The sequence below is a fragment of the Oncorhynchus keta genome, chromosome 15 (genome assembly GCF_023373465.1).
Source record: "Oncorhynchus keta strain PuntledgeMale-10-30-2019 chromosome 15, Oket_V2, whole genome shotgun sequence".
Classification (NCBI taxonomy): domain Eukaryota; kingdom Metazoa; phylum Chordata; class Actinopteri; order Salmoniformes; family Salmonidae; genus Oncorhynchus; species Oncorhynchus keta.
In genome coordinates this window covers 9,146,493-9,167,098 of record NC_068435.1, presented here as the reverse complement: position 1 = coordinate 9,167,098, position 20,606 = coordinate 9,146,493, and the positions used below count along the sequence as shown (strand labels likewise).

General features: G+C 46.4%; 1 protein-coding gene across 5 annotated transcripts in view; it reads left to right on the top strand.

Annotated features, from left to right (window-relative positions):
- LOC118394384 (anion exchange protein 2-like) overlaps positions 1-20,606 on the top strand; it is a 62,715-nt gene that overhangs the window by 39,001 nt on the left and 3,108 nt on the right. For 3 of the 5 annotated variants that reach the window (XM_035787553.2, XM_035787554.2, XM_035787555.2), the window contains 16 exons: positions 5,597-5,733; positions 10,847-11,027; positions 11,369-11,504; positions 11,733-11,931; positions 12,149-12,254; positions 12,543-12,727; positions 13,223-13,442; positions 13,614-13,817; positions 13,988-14,136; positions 14,448-14,642; positions 15,392-15,598; positions 15,726-15,815; positions 15,907-16,073; positions 17,466-17,719; positions 18,013-18,182; positions 20,277-20,450. In XM_035787553.2, coding sequence (XP_035643446.1) covers positions 5,597-5,733; positions 10,847-11,027; positions 11,369-11,504; positions 11,733-11,931; positions 12,149-12,254; positions 12,543-12,727; positions 13,223-13,442; positions 13,614-13,817; positions 13,988-14,136; positions 14,448-14,642; positions 15,392-15,598; positions 15,726-15,815; positions 15,907-16,073; positions 17,466-17,719; positions 18,013-18,182; positions 20,277-20,450 — 2,774 coding nt within the window. Of the gene's footprint in view, positions 1-4,831; positions 4,851-5,596; positions 5,734-6,457; positions 6,624-10,846; positions 11,028-11,368; positions 11,505-11,732; positions 11,932-12,148; positions 12,255-12,542; positions 12,728-13,222; positions 13,443-13,613; positions 13,818-13,987; positions 14,137-14,447; positions 14,643-15,391; positions 15,599-15,725; positions 15,816-15,906; positions 16,074-17,465; positions 17,720-18,012; positions 18,183-20,276; positions 20,451-20,606 lie in introns of those variants that run through there. The other 2 variants (XM_035787557.2, XM_035787556.2) reach the window with 2 other exon arrangements.

Sequence of the window (20,606 nt, the reverse complement as noted above, 5' to 3'; positions counted from 1 at the left end):
CACAACCAATGAAATACGCGCCTCGCTGAAAGTCACGCCTTCCACAACCAATGAAATACGCGCCTCGCTGAAAGTCACGCCTTCCACAACCAATGAAATACGCGCCTCGCTGAAAGTCACGCCTTCCACAACCAATGAAATACGCGCCTCGCTGAAAGTCACGCCTTCCACAGGTGATAACCCTGAGGCTCGGATTAATTGCTTACAATTCTTCAGCTCTTCACCTCGAACGATACATGCCACAAAACAAAAATGTTGTGCCAACTAAACTGTCCCTTTGTCGTAGAGCGTGCTCACCCCCTGAATGTTGTGTGCTGGAGTTTGTATTTGTTTTGCTAGTTTCCTAACTACAAACCAATTACTTATTCTTGGATTGCTTTGCCCTGGCTGTAGCAATGAGTGAGATGGCTAACGCGACCGAAACGACGAAGGCTAACAAGCCAGGTTTGGATTCGCGACCATGCCCAGATAAATAAAAAGATACCCACGTTTGTTGTTTTGTACGTCTCGGCTTGGTGCTCTGGCTGCCGTCGCTCTATTCCATTTGTATGTGGGACTGGGGGAAGGGGTCAGTAAAAGTGGCTTGCCCGCGGCTGGCACTGTTCTCCTAGTCCATGGCGCAGGCTCTCTTGACAATCGTGTGGCATTCTTGAGGGGGTTGGTGTTCCCGATTAGTGACTTCCTCTCCCGGGTGCCCGAGTCTGAGTTGTGGGACACGGAGATGGATTGGGTCTTTGGTCGGAGCAAATGTCTTGTCTGCCTGGGCGGTAGTTGCTCATCCCGGCTTTCTCCCGGCATTGTAACATCTCCATTCCTATCTCCAGTTCCTGGAGTTGGAGGGAATGGAGGAAACGGGGCTTCTGATGAGGAAGAATCCCCCCAGAGTGAGGGGCCTTAGCACAGGTCTGGGCGATCAATCAAATGTATTTATAAAGCCCTTCTTATATCCGCAGATATCACAAAGTGCTGTACAGAAACCCAGCCTAAAACCCCAAACAGCAAGCAATGCAGGTGTAGAAGCACGGTGGCTAGCAAAAACTCCCTAGGAAGAAACTTAGAGAGGAACCAGGCTATGAGGGGTGGCCAGTCCTCTTCTGGCTGTGCCGGGTGGAGATTATAACAGAACATGGCCAAGATGTTCAAATGTTCATAGATGACCAGCAGGGTCAAATAATAATAATCACAGTGGTTGTCGAGGGTGCAACAGGTCTGCACCTCAGGAGTAAATGTCAGTTGGCTTTTCATAGCCAATCATTCAGAGTATCTCTACCTCTCCTGCTGTATCTAGAGACTTGAAAACAGCAGGTCTGGGACAGGTAGCACGTCCGGTGAACAGGTCAGGGTCCCATAGCCGCAGGCAGAACAGTTGAAACTGGAGCAGCAGCACGGCCAGGTGGACTGGGGACAGCAAGGTGTCATCAGGCCAGGTAGTCCTGAGGCATGGTCCTAGGGCTCAGGTCCTCCGAGAGAGAGAAAGAAAGAGAGAAAGAGAGAGAGAATTGGAGAGAGCATACTTAAATTCACACAGGACACTGGATAAGGCAGGAGAAATACTCCAGATATAACAGACTGACCCTAGCCCCACTACACATAAAGTACTGCAGAATAAATACTGGAGGCTGAGACAGGAGGGGTCGGAAGACACTGTGGCCCCATCCAACGATACCCCCGGACAGGGCCAAACAGGCAGGATATAACCCCTCCCACTTTTCAGCGATCAGTGCGCCCCTCCACAAAAACATTACTGTGACAACAGTTCCCCCACGTTTGGTTACTGCTAAACGGGATACCATGTCAGCCATTGCCAGAGCCCCTTGTGGACATAAGGGGGCTTCATGCAGGCTATACAGTCTTGTGGAAGAACTATTGACACGATTTAAGTAACATCCTTTTTAAAAATCCCATCAGATATGGGATACCCATGGGGCGGCGCACAGTTGGCCCAGCGTCATCCGGGTTAGGGGAGGGTTTGGTAGGCAGGGATGTCCTTGTGCCATCGCGCTCTAGCGACTCCTGTGGCGGGCCGGGCTCATGCACGCTGACACGGTCGCTAGGTGTATGGTGTTTCCTCCGACACATTGGTGTGGCTGGCTTCCGGGTTAAGTGGGCATTGTGTCAAGAGATAGTGTAGCTTGGTTGGGTTGTGTTTCGGAGGACGCATGGCTCTCGAACTTTGCCATTCCCGAGTCCATACGGGAGTGCAGCGATGAGACAAGACTGTAACTACCAATTGGCTAGCACGAAATTGGGGAGAAAAAGAGGTAAAAGTTTTTAAAAACAGACCATGAAACATCCCGAAAATCGGTCTACAAACTATTATGACCACTCTATGGAAAGGGGAGACTCTCACAAACACGATTCCTTTGTTTTGGCACCAAAGCTCCAACGCCTGCCACTTAAACGCATACAGCCCTCCTTGATTATCCTCAGCCAGAGATTTGGGGTCTGTGGGCTTGATTACTATACGTCTGCAACGGCGTATGCATTTAAGCGGCAGGCGTTGGAACTTTGGTGACATAACAAAGGAATGTATAAAGGAATAATGAAGGAATCCTTTTCAGAGTTCTCTGGGGAACATTCGAATGTCCCTACAGGAGCTTTTTTGAGCAGGGTTATTCATTCTCCACTTCGAAAGTGAATATGGCGTCTATGTGGGAATTGATGGCTTGTGACTTGGCGGTGAGGTTCCTAAAAGGGTGTGCGTTTTGGGCTCTCGGTGAAGTGGGATACTGAATTAAAGGAATGAATCCGGGCCACGGGGTTATCACCTGTGGACAGAGCCTTGTCAGGCCTGATTTTGAGTTCTTCAATTGAAGTCGAGAAAAAACGACTCTCCATAGTTTTTTGCAGCTGTACATAGTCCATTGGTAAATAGCCCACCCAATTGACCTACCTCATCCCCATACTGTTTTTATTTATTTACTTTTCTTGCACACCAGAATCTCTACCTGCACATGACCATCTGATCATTTATCACTCCAGTGTTAATCTGCTAAATTGTAATTATTCACCTACCTCCTCATGCCTTTTGCACACAATGTATATAGACAATTTTTTTAATTTTTATAAAACTGCTATGCTTTATCTTGGCCAGGTCGCAGTTGTAAATGAGAACTTGCTCTCAACTAGCCTACCTGGTTAAATAAAGGTGAAATAAAAAAATGGTACAAAAAAAATTGTTGTGTTGTATCTCGTTTCCCTCCGGGGAACAGTAGTCATAAAGTTACGTTTATTCACCAGAGTGATGTCCTATTTTTGTTCATCAAAAACAACCTTAAAATCTGTGTTAGGGAGCAGTAATTCAGTGGTAAATGACATAAGCAAAAAGTACATTTATTTGCCATGTTGTCTTGCAATGTTACTTGTTGCTAACAGAATGGATGATATGGATTATTTAACACAGGCTTGCTTCTTTTCACGTTGTCATACAGGCCAATAATGTGGAGTAAATGCAATGTTGTTGATCTCTTTGTATTTTCAAGTATTGTGGTGGCAGCATCACGTTATGGGTATGCTTGTCACCATCAGGGACTTGGGAGTTTGTCAGGATCAAAAATACATTTGAAAACGAGCAAAGCCCAGGTAAAAACCTGCCATAGTCTTCTGGTTACCCTGGGATAGAGTTACTTTTTTTTCTGTGGAAGAATTACTCAAGGTTTTATACCAAAGATACACCATAATGGCATTCCAAGAGGTGCTGAGTGGTCCACTCTGTTCTTACTGAAATCTGCTTGAAAACAGAAACACGGTTTTAATATTGTTGTCCATCAATGATTCCCAACCAAATTTTACTGAGCTTCAGCAATTTTGACAAAAACAATGGATGTTTGTTGCCCTAAGAGTTGTGCAAGGTTGGAAGAATATTCTTCAAATTATTAACATGTATTATTAACTCTGGGATGTGAACACATACACAATCAATACATCTTCACTTAATTCATTTTGAAAATGTTCTATACATTTTCTTTCACTTTGAAAATGTAGAGTAGGTTGTGTAGATCGGTGGGGGACAATATAATTTAATCCTATTTTTTTTTTATGTAGTTTTAAGGCAGCTAAATGTGAATAATGTGCAAGGGGTGTACACACTTTCACTAGCAACTGTATTTATGTCATTATTTTGACTTTGTTTTTTTTAACTTTCATTTAACATGGTGGAATTACTCAGATTTGAACCTATTAATTTATTAGACATCTCGTAAACATCACTTTGGCTGTATGTTAAGGTATTTGTCAGTAACTTTTTAATGGACAACTCATCCAAATGATATCACCTCTAGGGAGAATGAAAGAAAAACTAAAATAAAGCTTTTACCAAGATATGTTTTTGTGTCTGTCCTTACCCTGATGAAAAGCTTACAAAACCCTAATATTTAGAAACAAAAAGCCTATTCTCCACAGTCAATTTGCATTTGTTATCTTAAATCTGATCCCAATATGGAATTGATTGTTCTGTGTACAGGCAAACAATGCTGTCCATCCCACTGTGTACCGTTGGAATGTGAGCATTTTCAAAGAGCCCAAAGCTGCACACCCCTGGACTACTTTCCTAGTTTTGCATAGTGTGTGTGTGTGTGTGTGTGTGTGTGTGTGTGTGTGTGTGTGTGTGTGTGTGTGTGTGTGTGTGTGTGTGTGTGTGTGTGTGTGTGTGTGTGTGTGTGTGTGTGTGTGTGTGTGTGTGTGTGTGTGTGTGTGTGTGTGTGTGTGTGTGTGTGTGTGTGTGGCGTGTGCTCATCCGTCATTCTTTGGAAAACAATCATTCATTTTGCCCCAAAGTGAAGCAAGGTTTGTGGCTGTGTTCTGAAAGTCAAAAGGTTGAGCCTTTCTTTGAGTCAGAGGAAAACGTGTTTGTGAGTATCCATGATATAATATATCATTAAATTATTATGATATTGTTATAATTAATAATATAAAATGTTTGATTATCTTTCTTTAGGTTTTGACTGCCTGTTTAAAGTTCTTGCAATTATTTTGCAAGTTTGTAATTCTGATTTACTGCTCTAAATGTTTGTTTCAGTGGTTAGCCAACAGAACCATTATCTTAGTTTGATAGCCATGAATCTGCCTCGATTTGAGCTGTGAGAAGTGAGTGAAAAAAAAGAAGAAGCAATAAGTCGGCTAGTTATAATGAGGGTTGGTCTTGATTCTCTAGTCTCACACACCCTGAGTCCTCGGAAAGCTTTCCTATTGTTAAACCAATCCTGAAATGTTGTTTTCAAGAAAAGTACTCCCGTGGGAATCTGAGTGTGTTCTCGCCGTGCTTGTTAAAGCCACACTGCAGCGGGCATTAGCAACTAGCTACGTTAATGATGTCTTTTGTGACATGGCCGTCAGTTGTATTCTGATTGTAAAAGGATGTTTTTAAGATGTCATTTTAGTGATCAGAAAATTACATCTTTAACTGTTTGTAATCTGGTCAGATAACATCACAAAATTTGACGTCTTTTTACCCAGACATTTTGATGTTGTCATTAAAAAATAAATATTTGTCTGATTTGATGACTTAACAAACAGAAAATCAGTCTGGGACCAGAAAATGACTATCTCTCTATTTCTCTCTTTCCATCTCTCTTTCTCCACTCCCCATGTCCCATAGGCCACAGGTTTGAGGATGTCCCTGCGGTTCGCCGTCACCTGGTCAGGAAGAGCAACAAGGGGCAGGTGGTGCACATCAACAAGGACCACAAGGAGCCTAGTGCCCGCAGCCGCAAGTTGGATCGTACCCCACACGAGGTGGGTACTAGGGGGCGAGGGGTACTGGTTTATATGGCCAAAATTCCACATTTCTTTCCTTGCTTGAACATCCATTTGGTAGACAGGGTGGCAGTATTTGTTGTCTTGCTACCACTTTACCTGCATTTTTTAAAATTTAACCTTGCAAGTCAGTTAAGAACAAATTCTTATTTACAATGACTGTCTACCCCGGCCAAACCCAAACCCGGACGACGCTGGGCCAATTGTGCGCCGTCCTATGGGACTCCAAATCACGGCCGGTTGTGATACAGCCTGGAATCGAACCCGGGTCTGTAGTGACACCTCTAGTATTGAGATGCAGTGCCTTAGGTCCATCATACAGTAGACTTATATGACACTGTCATATGCTATTACGCTTTGATTCGACCCCCTACCGAGATGTTAGACCAGTAGAATTACTGCTGGTTTACAAGTAACCGGCACTGACGTGTGAGTAGCACATGTCAAGTCGTTATTATGATGAGAGTTTGGTTTTAAGAAGTGAATGTGTCACCTGTACTTCAACTCCCTGCTTTGGTACATAGGTCAGTTAGGGAAATGTGGGAGAGAAAGACAGAGACGTTAGAAATGAATGAAGGGACAACTTTCACACGCCACAAGAAAAAAGCAGAGAGGTAACACGACACAAAGGGGCTCTAAGATGTAAGCCAGGGACTTAAGTGTGTTGTATTAGAGGGTAACCAGGTAAAGTTCACTCTCTTCTCTGTGTGTGTGTGTGTGTGTGTGTGTGTAAGGTAAGGCTGCTCTGTCAGATTTGTCAGTATCTCTGCTTCTCGCTCACCCAACCAGTGGTTGTGTATCGATCCACATCTCTGTTGGACAGAATGGTTCGCTTGGAGTTCGTGGGTCGTATGGCACGGCATCAGAAGGTAGGGTGGTTTTGGACCAGCACAACCCGGTTTTAGCCTAGGTCACTTTGTACTTGCCGTATTAGCCTTCAGATAGAAGTTTAAGTAACTGTGCAGTCTAAATCTAACACCACGCCTATACAGCATCCTGTGTTTGTAAGGGGGAAACCTAGTCAGTTGTACAACTGAATGCGTCTTCCACATTTAACCTGGGGGCTGCCATAATCAACATCTTCAGCCGTCGGGGAAGAGGGGGTTAACTGCCTTGCTCAGGGACAGAACAACACATTTTTACATTGTCAGCTCAGGGATTTGATCCTTCAACCTTCTGGTTACTGGCCCAACGCTCTAAACACTAGGCTACCTGCAGAGAGTTGATGCATGCTGGATACATATCCTAATGTCTTCATGCACCTGTCCTAAGTTCATTGGAATATGGTCTGGTTGATACAACACTTATTTTGGATAGGGAAACTTCAGGATTCACAGCAATAATAATAGAAACACGAATGCAAGTATAGTCTAATGTACACATTTTTTGGGGGGTTATGTTACACATGAGTAGGAAGTCACCTAAAATGGGAAAATGTGTGTGTGTGTGTGTGTGTGTGTGTGTGATTCTCGTTGTGCCAGTATTGAATTTTAAAAGCCTGTTATATTACATGATGTTCCCTTTAATATAAAGCACATTGATGTAAAAAACAAAAATCTGATTTCCTGAGTGGCGCAGCAGTCTAAGGCACTGTATCTCAGTGCAAGAGGTGTCACGAAAGTTCCTGTTTTGAATCCAGGCTGTATCACATCTGGCTGTGATTGGGAGTCCCATAGGGCGGCGCACAATTGGCCCAGCGTCTTCTGGGTTTGGCCGGGGTAGGCTGTCATTGTAAATAAGAATTTGTTCTTAACTGACTTGCCTGGTTAAATAAAGGTTCAATTAAAATAAATAAAGACTTGCCAAAAATCTTCATTTTGACATGTCCCTCATCGTGTTTTTCTGATTTTAACACCAAGATTTATCCTATGCTTGCACCATCATTGTAAAGCCCTAGTTATTTTTTTTTGTCTTTGACAAAGTCCTTTCTAAAGATGATCATTTATTTCATGTGATTAGTAAGTCATTTACATCTGTCCGTAATTTTAAGGTCAATCTTGTTACGCAAACATTCGTTTTAATATGGTAAAACTATTCTGTAAATATTTTATATATATATATAGATTTTTTTTTTTTACATATAATAGTCAAATCATAGTGTAAAAGCAGGTGAGCTGCTTCTACTGTTTTTAGCCATTTTCTGGTGTTATGTGGAAAACTGCATAGAGCATAACATGGCAACCCTCTTGCCATAGATAGATAGATAAGCCAGAAATGTTATAACAATTCAAATAAAAACAAATATATATATATAATAAAAACATTTATTTAAAGTTTTGTGAAGTTTGCATTCAGTTGCCCCTTCTTGAAATGGGGAAAATATGTTTTTATGACGTTGAACATGTGCTCTTTATGACAGAATGTTAAAATCAAGTTTGAAAAAAAGTTATTATACGACCTAAAAGGAGGAGCAGCTATTGCTTGACCTGACGGTGGGGGTGGGGTTATGGAGGGAGAGAGCAGCTATTGCTTGACCTGACGGTGGGGGTGGGGTTATGGAGGGAGAGAGCAGCTATTGCTTGACCTGACGGTGGGGGTGGGGTTATGGAGGGAGAGAGCAGCTATTGCTTGACCTGACGGTGGGGGTGGGGTTATGGAGGGAGAGAGCAGCTATTGCTTGACCTGACGGTGGGGGTGGGGTTATGGAGGGAGAGAGCAGCTATTGCTTGACCTGACGGTGGGGGTGGGGTTATGGAGGGAGAGAGCAGCTATTGCTTGACCTGATGGTGTTGAGACAGGGAGCCAGAGCAGAGATGCCAGGATGGGGGTGATGTGATGGTGTTGAGACGGGGAGCCAGAGCAGAGATGCCAGGATGGGGGTGATGTGATGGTGTTGAGACAGGGAGCCAGAGCAGAAATGCCAGGATGGGGGTGATGTGATGGTGTTGAGACGGGGAGCCAGGATGGGGGTGATTTGATGGTGTTGAGACGGGGAGCCAGGATGGGGGTGATGTGATGGTGTTGAGACGGGGAGCCAGGATGGGGGTGATTTGATGGTGTTGAGACGGGGAGCCAGGATGGGGGTGATGTGATGGTGTTGAGACGGGGAGCCAGGATGGGGATGATGTGATGGTGTTGAGACGGGGGGAGCCAGGATGGGGATGATGTGATGGTGTTGAGACGGGGAGTCAGGATGGGGGTGATGTGATGGTATTGAGACGGGGAGCCAGGATGGGGGTGATGTGATGGTATTGAGACGGGGAGCCAGGATGGGGGTGATGTGATGGTGTTGAGACGGGGAGCCAGAGCAGAGATGCCAGGATGGGGGTGATGTGATGGTGTTGAGACGGGGAGCCAGAGCAGAGATGCCAGGATGGGGGTGATGTGATGGTGTTGAGACGGGGAGCCAGAGCAGAGATGCCAGGATGGGGGTGATGTGATGGTGTTGAGACGGGGAGCCAGAGCAGAGATGCCAGGATGGGGGTGATGTGATGGTGTTGAGACGGGGAGTCAGGATGGGGGTGATGTGATGGTGTTGAGACGGGGAGCCAGGATGGGGGTGATGTGATGGTGTTGAGACGGGGAGCCAGGATGGGGATGATGTGATGGTGTTGAGACGGGGAGCCAGGATGGGGATGATGTGATGGTGTTGAGACGGGGAGTCAGGATGGGGGTGATGTGATGGTGTTGAGACGGGGAGCCAGGATGGGGGTGATGTGATGGTGTTGAGACGGGGAGTCTGGATGGGGGTGATGTGATGGTGTTGAGACGGGGAGCCAGAGCAGAGATGCCAGGATGGGGGTGATGTGATGGTGTTGAGACGGGGAGCCAGAGCAGAGATGCCAGGATGGGGGTGATGTGATGGTGTTGAGACGGGGAGCCAGAGCAGAGATGCCAGGATGGGGGTGATGTGATGGTGTTGAGACGGGGAGCCAGAGCAGAGATGCCAGGATGGGGGTGATGTGATGGTGTTGAGACGGGGAGTCAGGATGGGGATGATGTGATGGTGTTGAGACGGGGAGTCAGGATGGGGGTGATGTGATGGTGTTGAGACGGGGAGCCAGGATGGGGGTGATGTGATGGTGTTGAGACGGGGAGCCAGGATGGGGGTGATGTGATGGTGTTGAGACGGGGAGCCAGGATGGGGGTGATGTGATGGTGTTGAGACGGGGAGCCAGGATGGGGGTGATGTGATGGTGTTGAGACGGGGAGCCAGGATGGGGGTGATGTGATGGTGTTGAGACGGGGAGTCAGGATGAGGGTGATGTGATGATCTCTGATGGTGTTGAGACGGGGAACCAGAGCAGAGATGCTAGGATGGGGGTGATTATCCTTCACTCCCACCAGGATCCTTCACTCTCACCAGGATCCTTCACTCTCACCAGGATCCTTCACTCTCACCAGGATCCTTCACTCTCACCAGGGTTACTCTGGATGTTTTGGAGCTTCTGGAGACTCCTGCCAGGGTTCTCGATGAAGAGTATGTTGCATTAGTCCGAGGGGGAGAGCATGTACAGAACAAACAGGATAGGGTCCAAGAACAGATCCTTGTGGGACACTGCAGGTGATGTGGTGGGAGCGAGACTTGGACCCATACTCCTGTCTAAGAGGTAGGAGTGGAACCAGCTCAGAGCTGGTCCAGATAGTCTGTTGTGTCCCGGAGGCGCTTCAGGAGGATGGGATGATCGACAGTGTCAAACGCTGCGCTCAAGTCCAGGAGGATCAGAGGACAAGGAGAGCCTGCATCAGCCGCCATCAGCAGGTCGTTGGTGACCCTGAGTAGGGCCTGTTTCAGTGCTGTAGGCCGGCTGGAAACCTGACTGGAACTTCAGCAATTGGTTGTTCTGATCGAGATGGTCTGGGAGCTGCACAGCAACCACTTTTTCCAACACTTTGGAGAGGAAGAGAAGATTGGATATTGGCCTGTAATTAGCCAGCACTTCCGGGTCTAGGGTGGGCTTCTTCAAAAGGGGGCTGATGACAGCGGTCTTAAATGCAGGAGGGAGGGAGTGGTTAACAATCTGGGTTGTTAGAGGGCTGAGTGCAGAGGGGCATGATTGGAGCAGGGCTGTTGGAACAGGATCCAAGGTACAAGAGGAGGTTTTCATTATGGAGATAGTTTTCTATATTGTATGTGTGACCTCTCTTCCAGGTGTTTGTAGAGCTAAACGAGCTGGTGATGGATAAGAACCAGGAGTTGCAGTGGCGGGAGACGGCTCGCTGGATAAAGTTTGAGGAGGAAGTGGAGGAGGAAACGGACCGTTGGGGGAAACCCCACGTCGCCTCACTCTCCTTCCGTAGTCTCCTGGAGCTCCGAAAGACCATCTCCCATGGTGAGAGAAAGAGGGGAGAGTGAGGGAAGAAAGGGAGGGAAGGTAGGTAAGATGAGTGAGGAATAGAAGGGGGAGGAGGGAGAGAAGGAGTTGGGAATAGAAGGGGGGGGGTGAAAGAGAGAGGAGAGATGGGGGAGGTAGAAAAAGTACAGATGAAGATAGAGAGGAAGGGAGAGATTGGGGAGGAAGGGAGAGATTGGGGAGGAAGGGAGAGATTGGGGAGGAAGGGAGAGATTGGGGAGGAAGGGAAGAAAATGGGGAATAAAAAAAGGGATGGACAAAGGCAAGAAAACGAAACAGTTAGTTGTGTTAAATGGAAACTTTGGGGATGTGTTTTTTAGGTGCGGTGCTGCTGGACTTGAAGCAGAAGACCTTGCCTGGCATCGCCCATCAGGTGGTGGAGCAGATGATCATCTCTGATCAGATCAAAGTAGAGGACCGGGCCAATGTCCTCAGAGCCCTACTACTCAAACACAGGTATGTCTCTCCTCTAGCTGTCTATGATCCGCCTGCTACCCTGCTACGTGCAGTCTATCACTATCATAGACACACGGTACATATTCACAGTGTTTATTTACATCATTTGTCACTGCTCTGGATAAGAGCGTCTGCTAAATGACTTAAATGTAAATGTATTACTTTAGTTGTACTACACAAACTCAGTTCAGCCGTTCTCTCTCTCTCTCTCCTCGCCTCTACCCGCAGTCACCCGAGCGATGAGAAGGAACACAGCTCTTTCACGCGGAACATCTCTGCCGCCAGCCTGGTCTCACTGATGGTGAACCACCAAAACAGCAGCAACCACACAGGCCAAGCTGAGCCCTCTGTGACTGACCCCCTCATGGATGGAGGAGGGGCTGCCGGCACCATCACAGACTCCCGCATCGACGTGGAGAAGAGCGAGGTCTTGGAAGTGTGGATGTGTCTTTGTGTCTCTGTGTACGGGATGTTTGTGTGTCTGAGCGTTTTTGCGAGCTCTGTGTATTACTGTGTTGTTTGAGTTGTGTTTGTGGTGTGTGTGTATTTATCTTTGCCCTCTTGTCTTGTGTGAGTGTTTTATGTTTTTTTTTGTCTGAATGTGTGCGTATTGTTGGTGTCTAAACTCCAGTGTTCATCTACAGAAGGACAATCCTCCCATATTGGGCATGCACAGGTCCAAGTCCAAGCATGAGCTCAAGTTGCTGGAGAAGATTCCGGAAAATGCAGAGGCTACTGTCGTCCTCGTAGGTGCGCCTTGCTATTTCAGTCACATTTCCAGCTATGAGGCAGACGTTCCCACATTGGTGGGAGAGCCGATAGTGTCAATTATAGTAGTTTAACATTTTGTTGTTGTTATTCACATCTGTATTAAAGCATGAATTTTTGCATGATCCTCCATTAGGATTTTGCTTCAATTGTACTCTAGTCTAACACACTGGATCTGAAAGTGAAAAGCCCCACTGAGTCTGATAGTCCGATCATCCTAAATTCAATAATCCATCAGGTTCAATTAAATGTAATAACTGTCTCCCGCAGGCGCCGTGGCCTTCCTGGAGCAGCCTTCCATGGCGTTTGTTCGTCTGCAGGAAGCCGTCCTGCTAGAGTCCGTGCTGGAGGTTCCTGTTCCTGTGCGTTTTCTCTTCCTCCTCATGGGCCCACCCATCGCCAACATTGACTACCACCAGATTGGCCGCTCCATCTCTACACTTATGTCTGACAAGGCGAGTTAACCGTTTGGTGACCCATACTGCCCTGTTGTGGATCAGTTGGTTAAACTGTTGTGTGACCCATACTTCCCCACATGTGGCTCAGTTGGTTATAGCGTGGTACTAGCAACACCAAGGTCGTGGGTTGAACTCCCACAGGGAGCACATACACATACAACAAAAAACGATGCAGTCACTCTCCTGTAGATCACTTTGAATAAAAGCATCTGCTAAGTGGTGTATCGTTACTGTCTGATGAAAACCTTGGAACAATTTTCACAAATGTTCATTATTTTACATCTATTGAAAGCAGTAACTCCCCTCAATGTACTCTGAACATTTCATGACACTAGGACCAAGAAATGTATTCAAAATAGCTTCTGAAGTTTGGTGGTTGTATGTTCGTTAATGGTAAAATATGGCAGTTTTTTTTCCATTTCCTGAAAAGTTTCTGTTTTGGAGATTTTCATCAGACGGCAACGATAAATGATTGTTATTATTTTACCGCAGCACTTCCATGAGGCGGCATACTTGGCGGACGAGCGGCAGGACCTGCTGAATGCCATCAACAGCTTCCTGGACTGCAGCGTCGTGCTGCCGCCGTCTGAGGTGGGGGGCGAAGAGCTGCTGCGCTCGGTGGCCCGCTTCCAGAGAGAGATGCTCCGCAAGAGAGAGGAGCAGCAGGGCAAGGAGCTCAAGGTCAAAGAGCCAAAGAGCCACAAGGATAAAGGTAATAGAGACATACACAGATATACATACGTATACTACAGAGGAGCAGAAGGGCAGACTACAGACCAAAAGCCCAACGATTCCATGGTCAAGGGTGATAAAGACACATACTGAAGGAAAGAGCTTGAGGGATGACCACCAAATAACCCCCTTTTCCTTCTCTCTCCCTCAGCTCTGCAGGCGCCTTTCAAACCTGGGGTCGACCCTCTGCGCCGTTCAGGCCGCCTGTTTGGGGGACTGATCCGCGATGCCGCACGGCGCTACCCCAAATATGCCAGTGACTTACGTGACGCGCTCAACCCCCAGTGCATGGCCGCCATCATATTCATCTACTTCGCTGCCCTGTCGCCCGCCGTCACCTTCGGAGGACTACTGGGTCAGTCAGTCAGTCAACCATTGGGGGAGGGAGGGAGGTCAGGGAGGACAATATTGGAGCACTGACGAAACATTTTATGAATCGAAATTAAGCTAAAAAAAAGAGGGATAGAGTATATTGGTAGTCATGTCATTTTGAGTCGGTATTCACTTCCTCTTCTTCTTCTATAGGTGAGAAAACAGGGGGGTTGATTGGCGTGTCGGAGCTGATAATCGCCACGTCAATGCAAGGGGTTATATTCTCCCTCCTTGGGGCGCAGCCTCTCCTTGTGGTGGGCTTCTCTGGACCCCTGCTGGTGTTTGAGGAGGCCTTCTACTCGGTGAGCAACTAGCCTAATTCTTCCTAACTCCTCCTTCTCCCCAAATCGGGCACTTGTTCACTCACCTGCAAAGAATTTACAAAGAATTAACTGGTTGCAAAATTCCTAAGAGTTTTCTGTTTAAAAAAAAAAATCCAGTTTAGAGGAGTTGAAGGATTCCTTTCCTTCCTAATTCCAAAAATCCTTCAACATGAAAAAAAAACTGAAAACTTTGTGGAAGTTTCTGGAAATGTGCAACCCTAGCTGGTGTAAGGAATATGGTTAAATGTGCGCATGATAATGACATTTTGTCTGGTGTTTCTGTCATGCAGTTCTGCAATGCCAATGACATGGAGTATCTGACAGGCCGGGTATGGATTGGCTTCTGGCTGGTGCTCATCGTTGTCCTCATAGTGGCCTTCGAGGGAAGCTTCCTGGTCCGCTTCGTGTCGCGCTTCACCCAGGAGATCTTCTCCTTCCTCATCTCCCTCATCTTCATCTACGAGACCTTCTCCAAACTGGGCAAGGTGAGGTTGGAAGGAAGAGCAGCCATAAACACTGGGCTGGAGCTGATTGGGTTAAATTGTCCACTGGCTAACAAGTTTGCCATTCATAGCTAGCATAGATGCAGTAACGAGGTCAATGGAACTCAACCAAAACAATAGAAATGCCATGGAAATGCGTGGGGGAAAGATGCCGAAGGGGGAAAGACCTCGTATCTCCTCATTGCCCCTCAACAAAAAAACTTACAATACATGAATCATGACGGATTTGACGAATATCCACTTTGTAAGATCAGATTGGTTGAATGTGTGCCAATCCGACATCCTTCTATCCCCACGGTCTACATTCCATTGACCTCTTTACCGCATCTATACCGTTGCATGCATTATGACACCGCCGAGAGCATTTGAAACTGAAGTCATCTACAGCACACCTGACACAGATGTCATGGTGCAGGAAGGAATGACTAATAAGAAAACTGTCTGTCTGCCTCTGTCTGTCTGTCTGTCTGTCTGTCTGTCTGTCTGTCTGTCTGTCTGTCTGTCTGTCTGTCTGCCTGCCTGCCTGCCTGCCTGCCTGCCTGTCTGTCTGTCTGTCTGTCTGCCTGCCTGCCTGCCTGCCTGCCTGCCTGCCTGCCTGCCTGTCTGTCTGTCTGCCTGCCTGCCTGCCTGTCTGTCTGTCTGTCTGTCTGTCTGTCTGTCTGTCTGTCTGTCTGTCTGTCTGTCTGTCTGTCTGTCTGTCTGTCTGTCTGTCTGAATGAAAACCGACCCAGATCTTTCAAGAGCATCCTCTTCAACGCTGTTACCTCGTCAACGGCACATGGACATCATCATCATGCAACCACACTGTGGTCGACGTGCCTGACAAGGTGGTAGGAGAGCCCAACACAGCCCTTCTGACGCTGGTGCTCATGTCTGGAACCTTCTTCATTGCATTCTACCTGCGCAAGTTCAAGAACAGTGCCTTCTTCCCTGGCAAGGTAAGTACAGACCAGAGCCATACAGTGTTGGCCAAGGGAGAAAAAAAAAGGTATTATTTAAAACGCCTTGACACTCGTGGCAGTAAGCAACCATATCACATTCAGTCCGACATGTTCTGTGTCTCAGCTCCGTAGGATGATTGGAGACTTCGGGGTTCCCATCTCGATTCTCATCATGGTGTTGGTGGACTACAGCATAAAAGACACCTACACCCAGGTGAAATATAGGTCACGATCAAATATAAAGAGAGTCCAATCAGAAGTGAGAATAGCTCAGGTTGACCTTTTCCCGTTGACCCCCTATACAGAAGCTGAGCGTGCCCACAGGCTTCTCGGTGACCAGTCCTGAGAAGCGGGGGTGGCTGATCCCTCCGCTGGGCTCAGACGGCCAGTTCCCTGTCTGGATGATGGGTGCTAGCATCCTACCCGCACTGCTCGTTTTCATCCTTATCTTCATGGAGACGCAGATCACCACGTAAGGAATCCCTCTAACCCCTCACCTCTGCAACCCCATCTTACATACAGTGTTATAGAGCAATTTAAAAAATATATATATATATATATAAGTAATGGAGCCAATGTGTGACATTGGGGTCAACATTTCAAAATGGGTTGAAACAAACATAAAAAGGATTTTTCATGCAGTTCCACATGTGTATTTAGAGGAATACAAGTGAATATATATGCGAATCGGCCCATAACTCCACCAATACAACCACATAGGTTTAGGATTATACATCCTTTAAGCAGGGTTCATACAGACAATGAAGTTCACAGAAGTAGAAATAAAAAAAATGTTGGTTTCTTTTACAGAAACAAAGCATGTCTGACTTTTGTTAATAAAACATTTGTTTTACTCCTGGCACCATTATGGCACACTGGGTCTCCCCTAGTGGCACAGTGATCTAAGGCACTGCATCTCAGTGCTAGAGGCATCAATACAGAACCTGGTTCGATTCCAGGCTGTATCACAACAGGCCGTGATTGGGAGTCCCATAGGGCTGCTCACAATTGGCCCAGCGTCGTCCGGGTTAGGGTTTGGCCGGGGTAGGCCGTCATTGTTAATAAGAATTTGTTCTTAACTGACTTGCCTAGTTAAATGAAGGTAAGTGGTCTCAATTGGGCTACCCTGAATAAATACAAGAAACAAATTAAATAGGAAGTACATTGTCCAGGCCATTTTTATGTCTATTTCATATTATGGAGATATTATCTATATGCATGCAGCAGCAACTACACTTAAACCACTTGACGCTGTTTTCCATTGTGCACCTTAGGCTTATTACTGGTGATGGTTCTAGAACTCACCATTGTTCCCTTTGTTTTATTACTGATGATGGTTCTAGAACTCACCATTGTTCCTTTTGGTTTATTACTGGTGATGGTTCTAGAACTCACCATTGGGCCCTTAGGTTTATTACTGGTGATGGTTCTAGAACTCACCATTGTTCCCAAAGCGCTCATGTAGAAACTTCGTATGTACTGGTATCTATCATTATTAATTCAATGTAGACTTACAAATGACCAAACCCGGGTCTCAGGCTCGGTCTCCACAGAGTTGGGTAAAGCTGCTTTCAGTTTTCACGCCCTTTATGTGGAACAACTTACTATCTTGTTATACCTATATTTAACTAGGTTAAATAAAGGTTAAATAAAAAATTGAATATATATATATATATATATATGTATAAGAAGATAGTAGATGGAGGGAGAGAGATATTGAGTGGAGGAGAGAAAGAGTGAGGAGAGAGCGAGATGCGTTGTATTTGGGTCTTTCTATGAACAACGGTACCACTGTATATATCTCTTCACTTCCCCTTTTTCTTCTCCACACTCTCTTTGCTCTCTCTTTCTTTCCTTCCATCAGGCTAATAGTCTGTAAGAAGGAGCGGATGCTGTTGAAGGGCTCCGGATTCCACCTGGACCTGCTCATCATTGTGGCCATAGGTGGGGTTTCAGCCCTGTTCGGCCTGCCCTGGTTGGCCGCCGCCACCGTGCGTTCTGTCACCCACACCAACGCCCTTACCGTCATGAGCAAAGCGGTGGCCCCCGGCGATAAGCCCCGTATCCAGGAAGTGAAAGAGCAGAGGGTGACGGGCTTCTTCGTAGCTCTGTTCGTTGGTAGGCATGACCCCTCTAATTTAGGGACCAGGTTTAAATCGAGATCAGGGTTGCAAAATTCCAGAAAACTTTCCCAAAATTCACAGGTTTACCAAAAGACCTGTTTGGAGGACTCCGCAGGAATCAGGAGGGGATACGCAGGGAGAGGATCCTCCAACGGAGAAATCTCCAAACAGGATTTCTGAAAGACCTGGGAAATTTGGAAACGGATCTGAAGTTTTTCCACCTGAGACACACGCCGGACTGTAAATGACTGTTAATTTTCAAGGGAAAAACTCTCTTCTCATGTCTAGGTTTGTCCATTGTGATCGGAGATCTCCTGCGCCAAATTCCCATCGCTGTGCTCTTTGGGATTTTCCTCTACATGGGTGTCATGTCCCTCAACGGTATCCAGCTCACAGAGCGCATGCTGCTGCTGCTTATGCCCCCCAAGTATCATCCTGACCACACCTATGTCCGCAAGGTCAGTACCGCAAAACCCCAACCATGCCCCAACACCCCAAATGCTGTGCTGCAGAGTGGCTGACCAAAACCCCAACCACGCCCCAACACCCCAAATGTTGTGCTGCAGAGTGGCTGAGCAAAACCCCAACCACGCCCCAACACCCCAAATGCTGTGCTGCAGAGTGGCTGAGCAAAACTTTACTTCTGCTACTGCTACTACTACTACTACTACCGCTACTACTACTACTACTACTGCTACTACTACTACTGCTACTGCAACTGATACCACTACTACTACTACTGTTGCTACTACTGCTACTGCTACTGCTACTACTACTACTACTACTGCTACTACTACTACTACTGCTACTACTGCTACTACTACTACTGCTACTACTACTACTGCTACTACTACTACTGCTACTACTGCTACTGCCACTACTACTACTGCTACTACTACTGCTACTGCTACTGCTACTGCTACTACTACTACTGCTACTACTACTACTGCTGCTACTACTACTACTACTACTACTACTGCTACTACTGCTACTACTACTACTGCTACTACTACTACTGCTACTGCTACTGCTACTGCTACTACTGCTACTACTACTACTGCTACTGCAAATTCACAACAAGTGAATTTGGGATCTAAAGGAAGGATTCTACTGCTACTACTACTGCTGCTACTGCTACTACTACTGCTACTACTGCTGCTGCTACTACTGCTACTACTACTGCTACTACTACTGCTGCTGCTGCTGCTACTGCTACTACTACTGCTACTACTACTACTACTACTGCTGCTAGTGCTGCTACTACTACTGCTACTACTGCTACTACTACTACTACTGCTACTACTGCTGCTACTGCTACTACTACTGCTACTACTACTGCTACTACTGCTACTACTACTACTGCTGCTACTGCTGCTATTACTACTACTACTGCTGCTACTACTACTACTACTGCTACTACTACTACTACTACTGCTACTGCTGCTGCTACTACTACTACCATTACTGCAACTGATACCACTACTACTACTGCTACTACTACTACTGCTACTACTACTACTACTACTACTACTGCTACTACTACTACTACTACTACTACTGCTACTACTACTACTGATACTGCTGCTACTGTAACGGATGTGAAACGGCTAGCTTAGTTAGCGGTGCGCGCTAAATAGCGTTTCAATCGGTTACGTCACTTGCTCTGAGACCTTGAAGTAGTAGTTCCCCTTGCTCTGCAAGGGCCGCGGCTCTTGTGGAGCGATGGGTAACGATGCTTCGTGGATGACTGTTGTTGATGTGTGCAGAGGGTCCCTGGTTCGCGCCCGGGGACGGTTTAAAAGTATACTGTTACATTGGTGCCGTGACCCGGATTACTGGTTGCTGCGGAAAAAGGAGGAAGGTCAAAAGGGGGGTGAGTGTAACGGATGTGAAACGGCTAGCTTAGTTAGCGGTGTGTGCTAAATAGCGTTTCAATCGGTTACGTCACTTGCTCTGAGACCTTGAAGTAGTAGTTCCCCTTGCTCTGCAAGGGCCGCGGCTCTTGTGGAGCGATGGGTAACGATGCTTCGTGGATGACTGTTGTTGATGTGTGCAGAGGGTCCCTGGTTCGCACCCGGGTATGGGCGAGGGGACGATTTAAAAGTATACTGTTACACTACTACTGCTACTGCAACTGATACCACTACTACTACTACTAAAACTGATACCACTACTACAACTGATACTACTAAGTCGCTTTGGATAAAAGCGTCTGCCAACTGATACCACTACTACTACTGATACCACTACAACTGATACCACTACTACCACTACAACTGATACCACTACTACTACTACAACTGATACTACTACAACTGATACCACTACTACTACTACAGTGATACTACTACTACAACTACAAATGATACCACTACTACTACTACAATTGATACTACTACAATTGATACCACTACTATTACTACAACTGATACCACTACTACAACTGATACTACTACTACAACTGATAGTACTACTACAACTGATACTATTACAACTGATACCACTACTACCACAACTCCTCCTACTGATACTCTCATATGTGTGTGTTCCAGGTGAGGACCCTGCGGATGCACCTGTTCACAGGGATTCAGCTGGTGTGTCTGGCGGCTCTGTGGGCGGTCATGTCCACAGCGGCCTCGTTGGCCTTCCCCTTCGTTCTCATCCTCACCGTGCCTGTCAAATGGTTCCTGCTGCCCCGCATCTTCACCACACGTGAGATGCAGTGTGTAAGTCTAACCGCATGGATGCACACACACACACAGTCTAGCACTGTTGCTTAAAATAGTTGGGGTTTTATTTTTTTTTTTTTTATACAGTTGGATGTTGCTTCAGGTGCCTTTGACTGGGAAATAACCCTGGCCATAACCTTTACCCTTGACTTG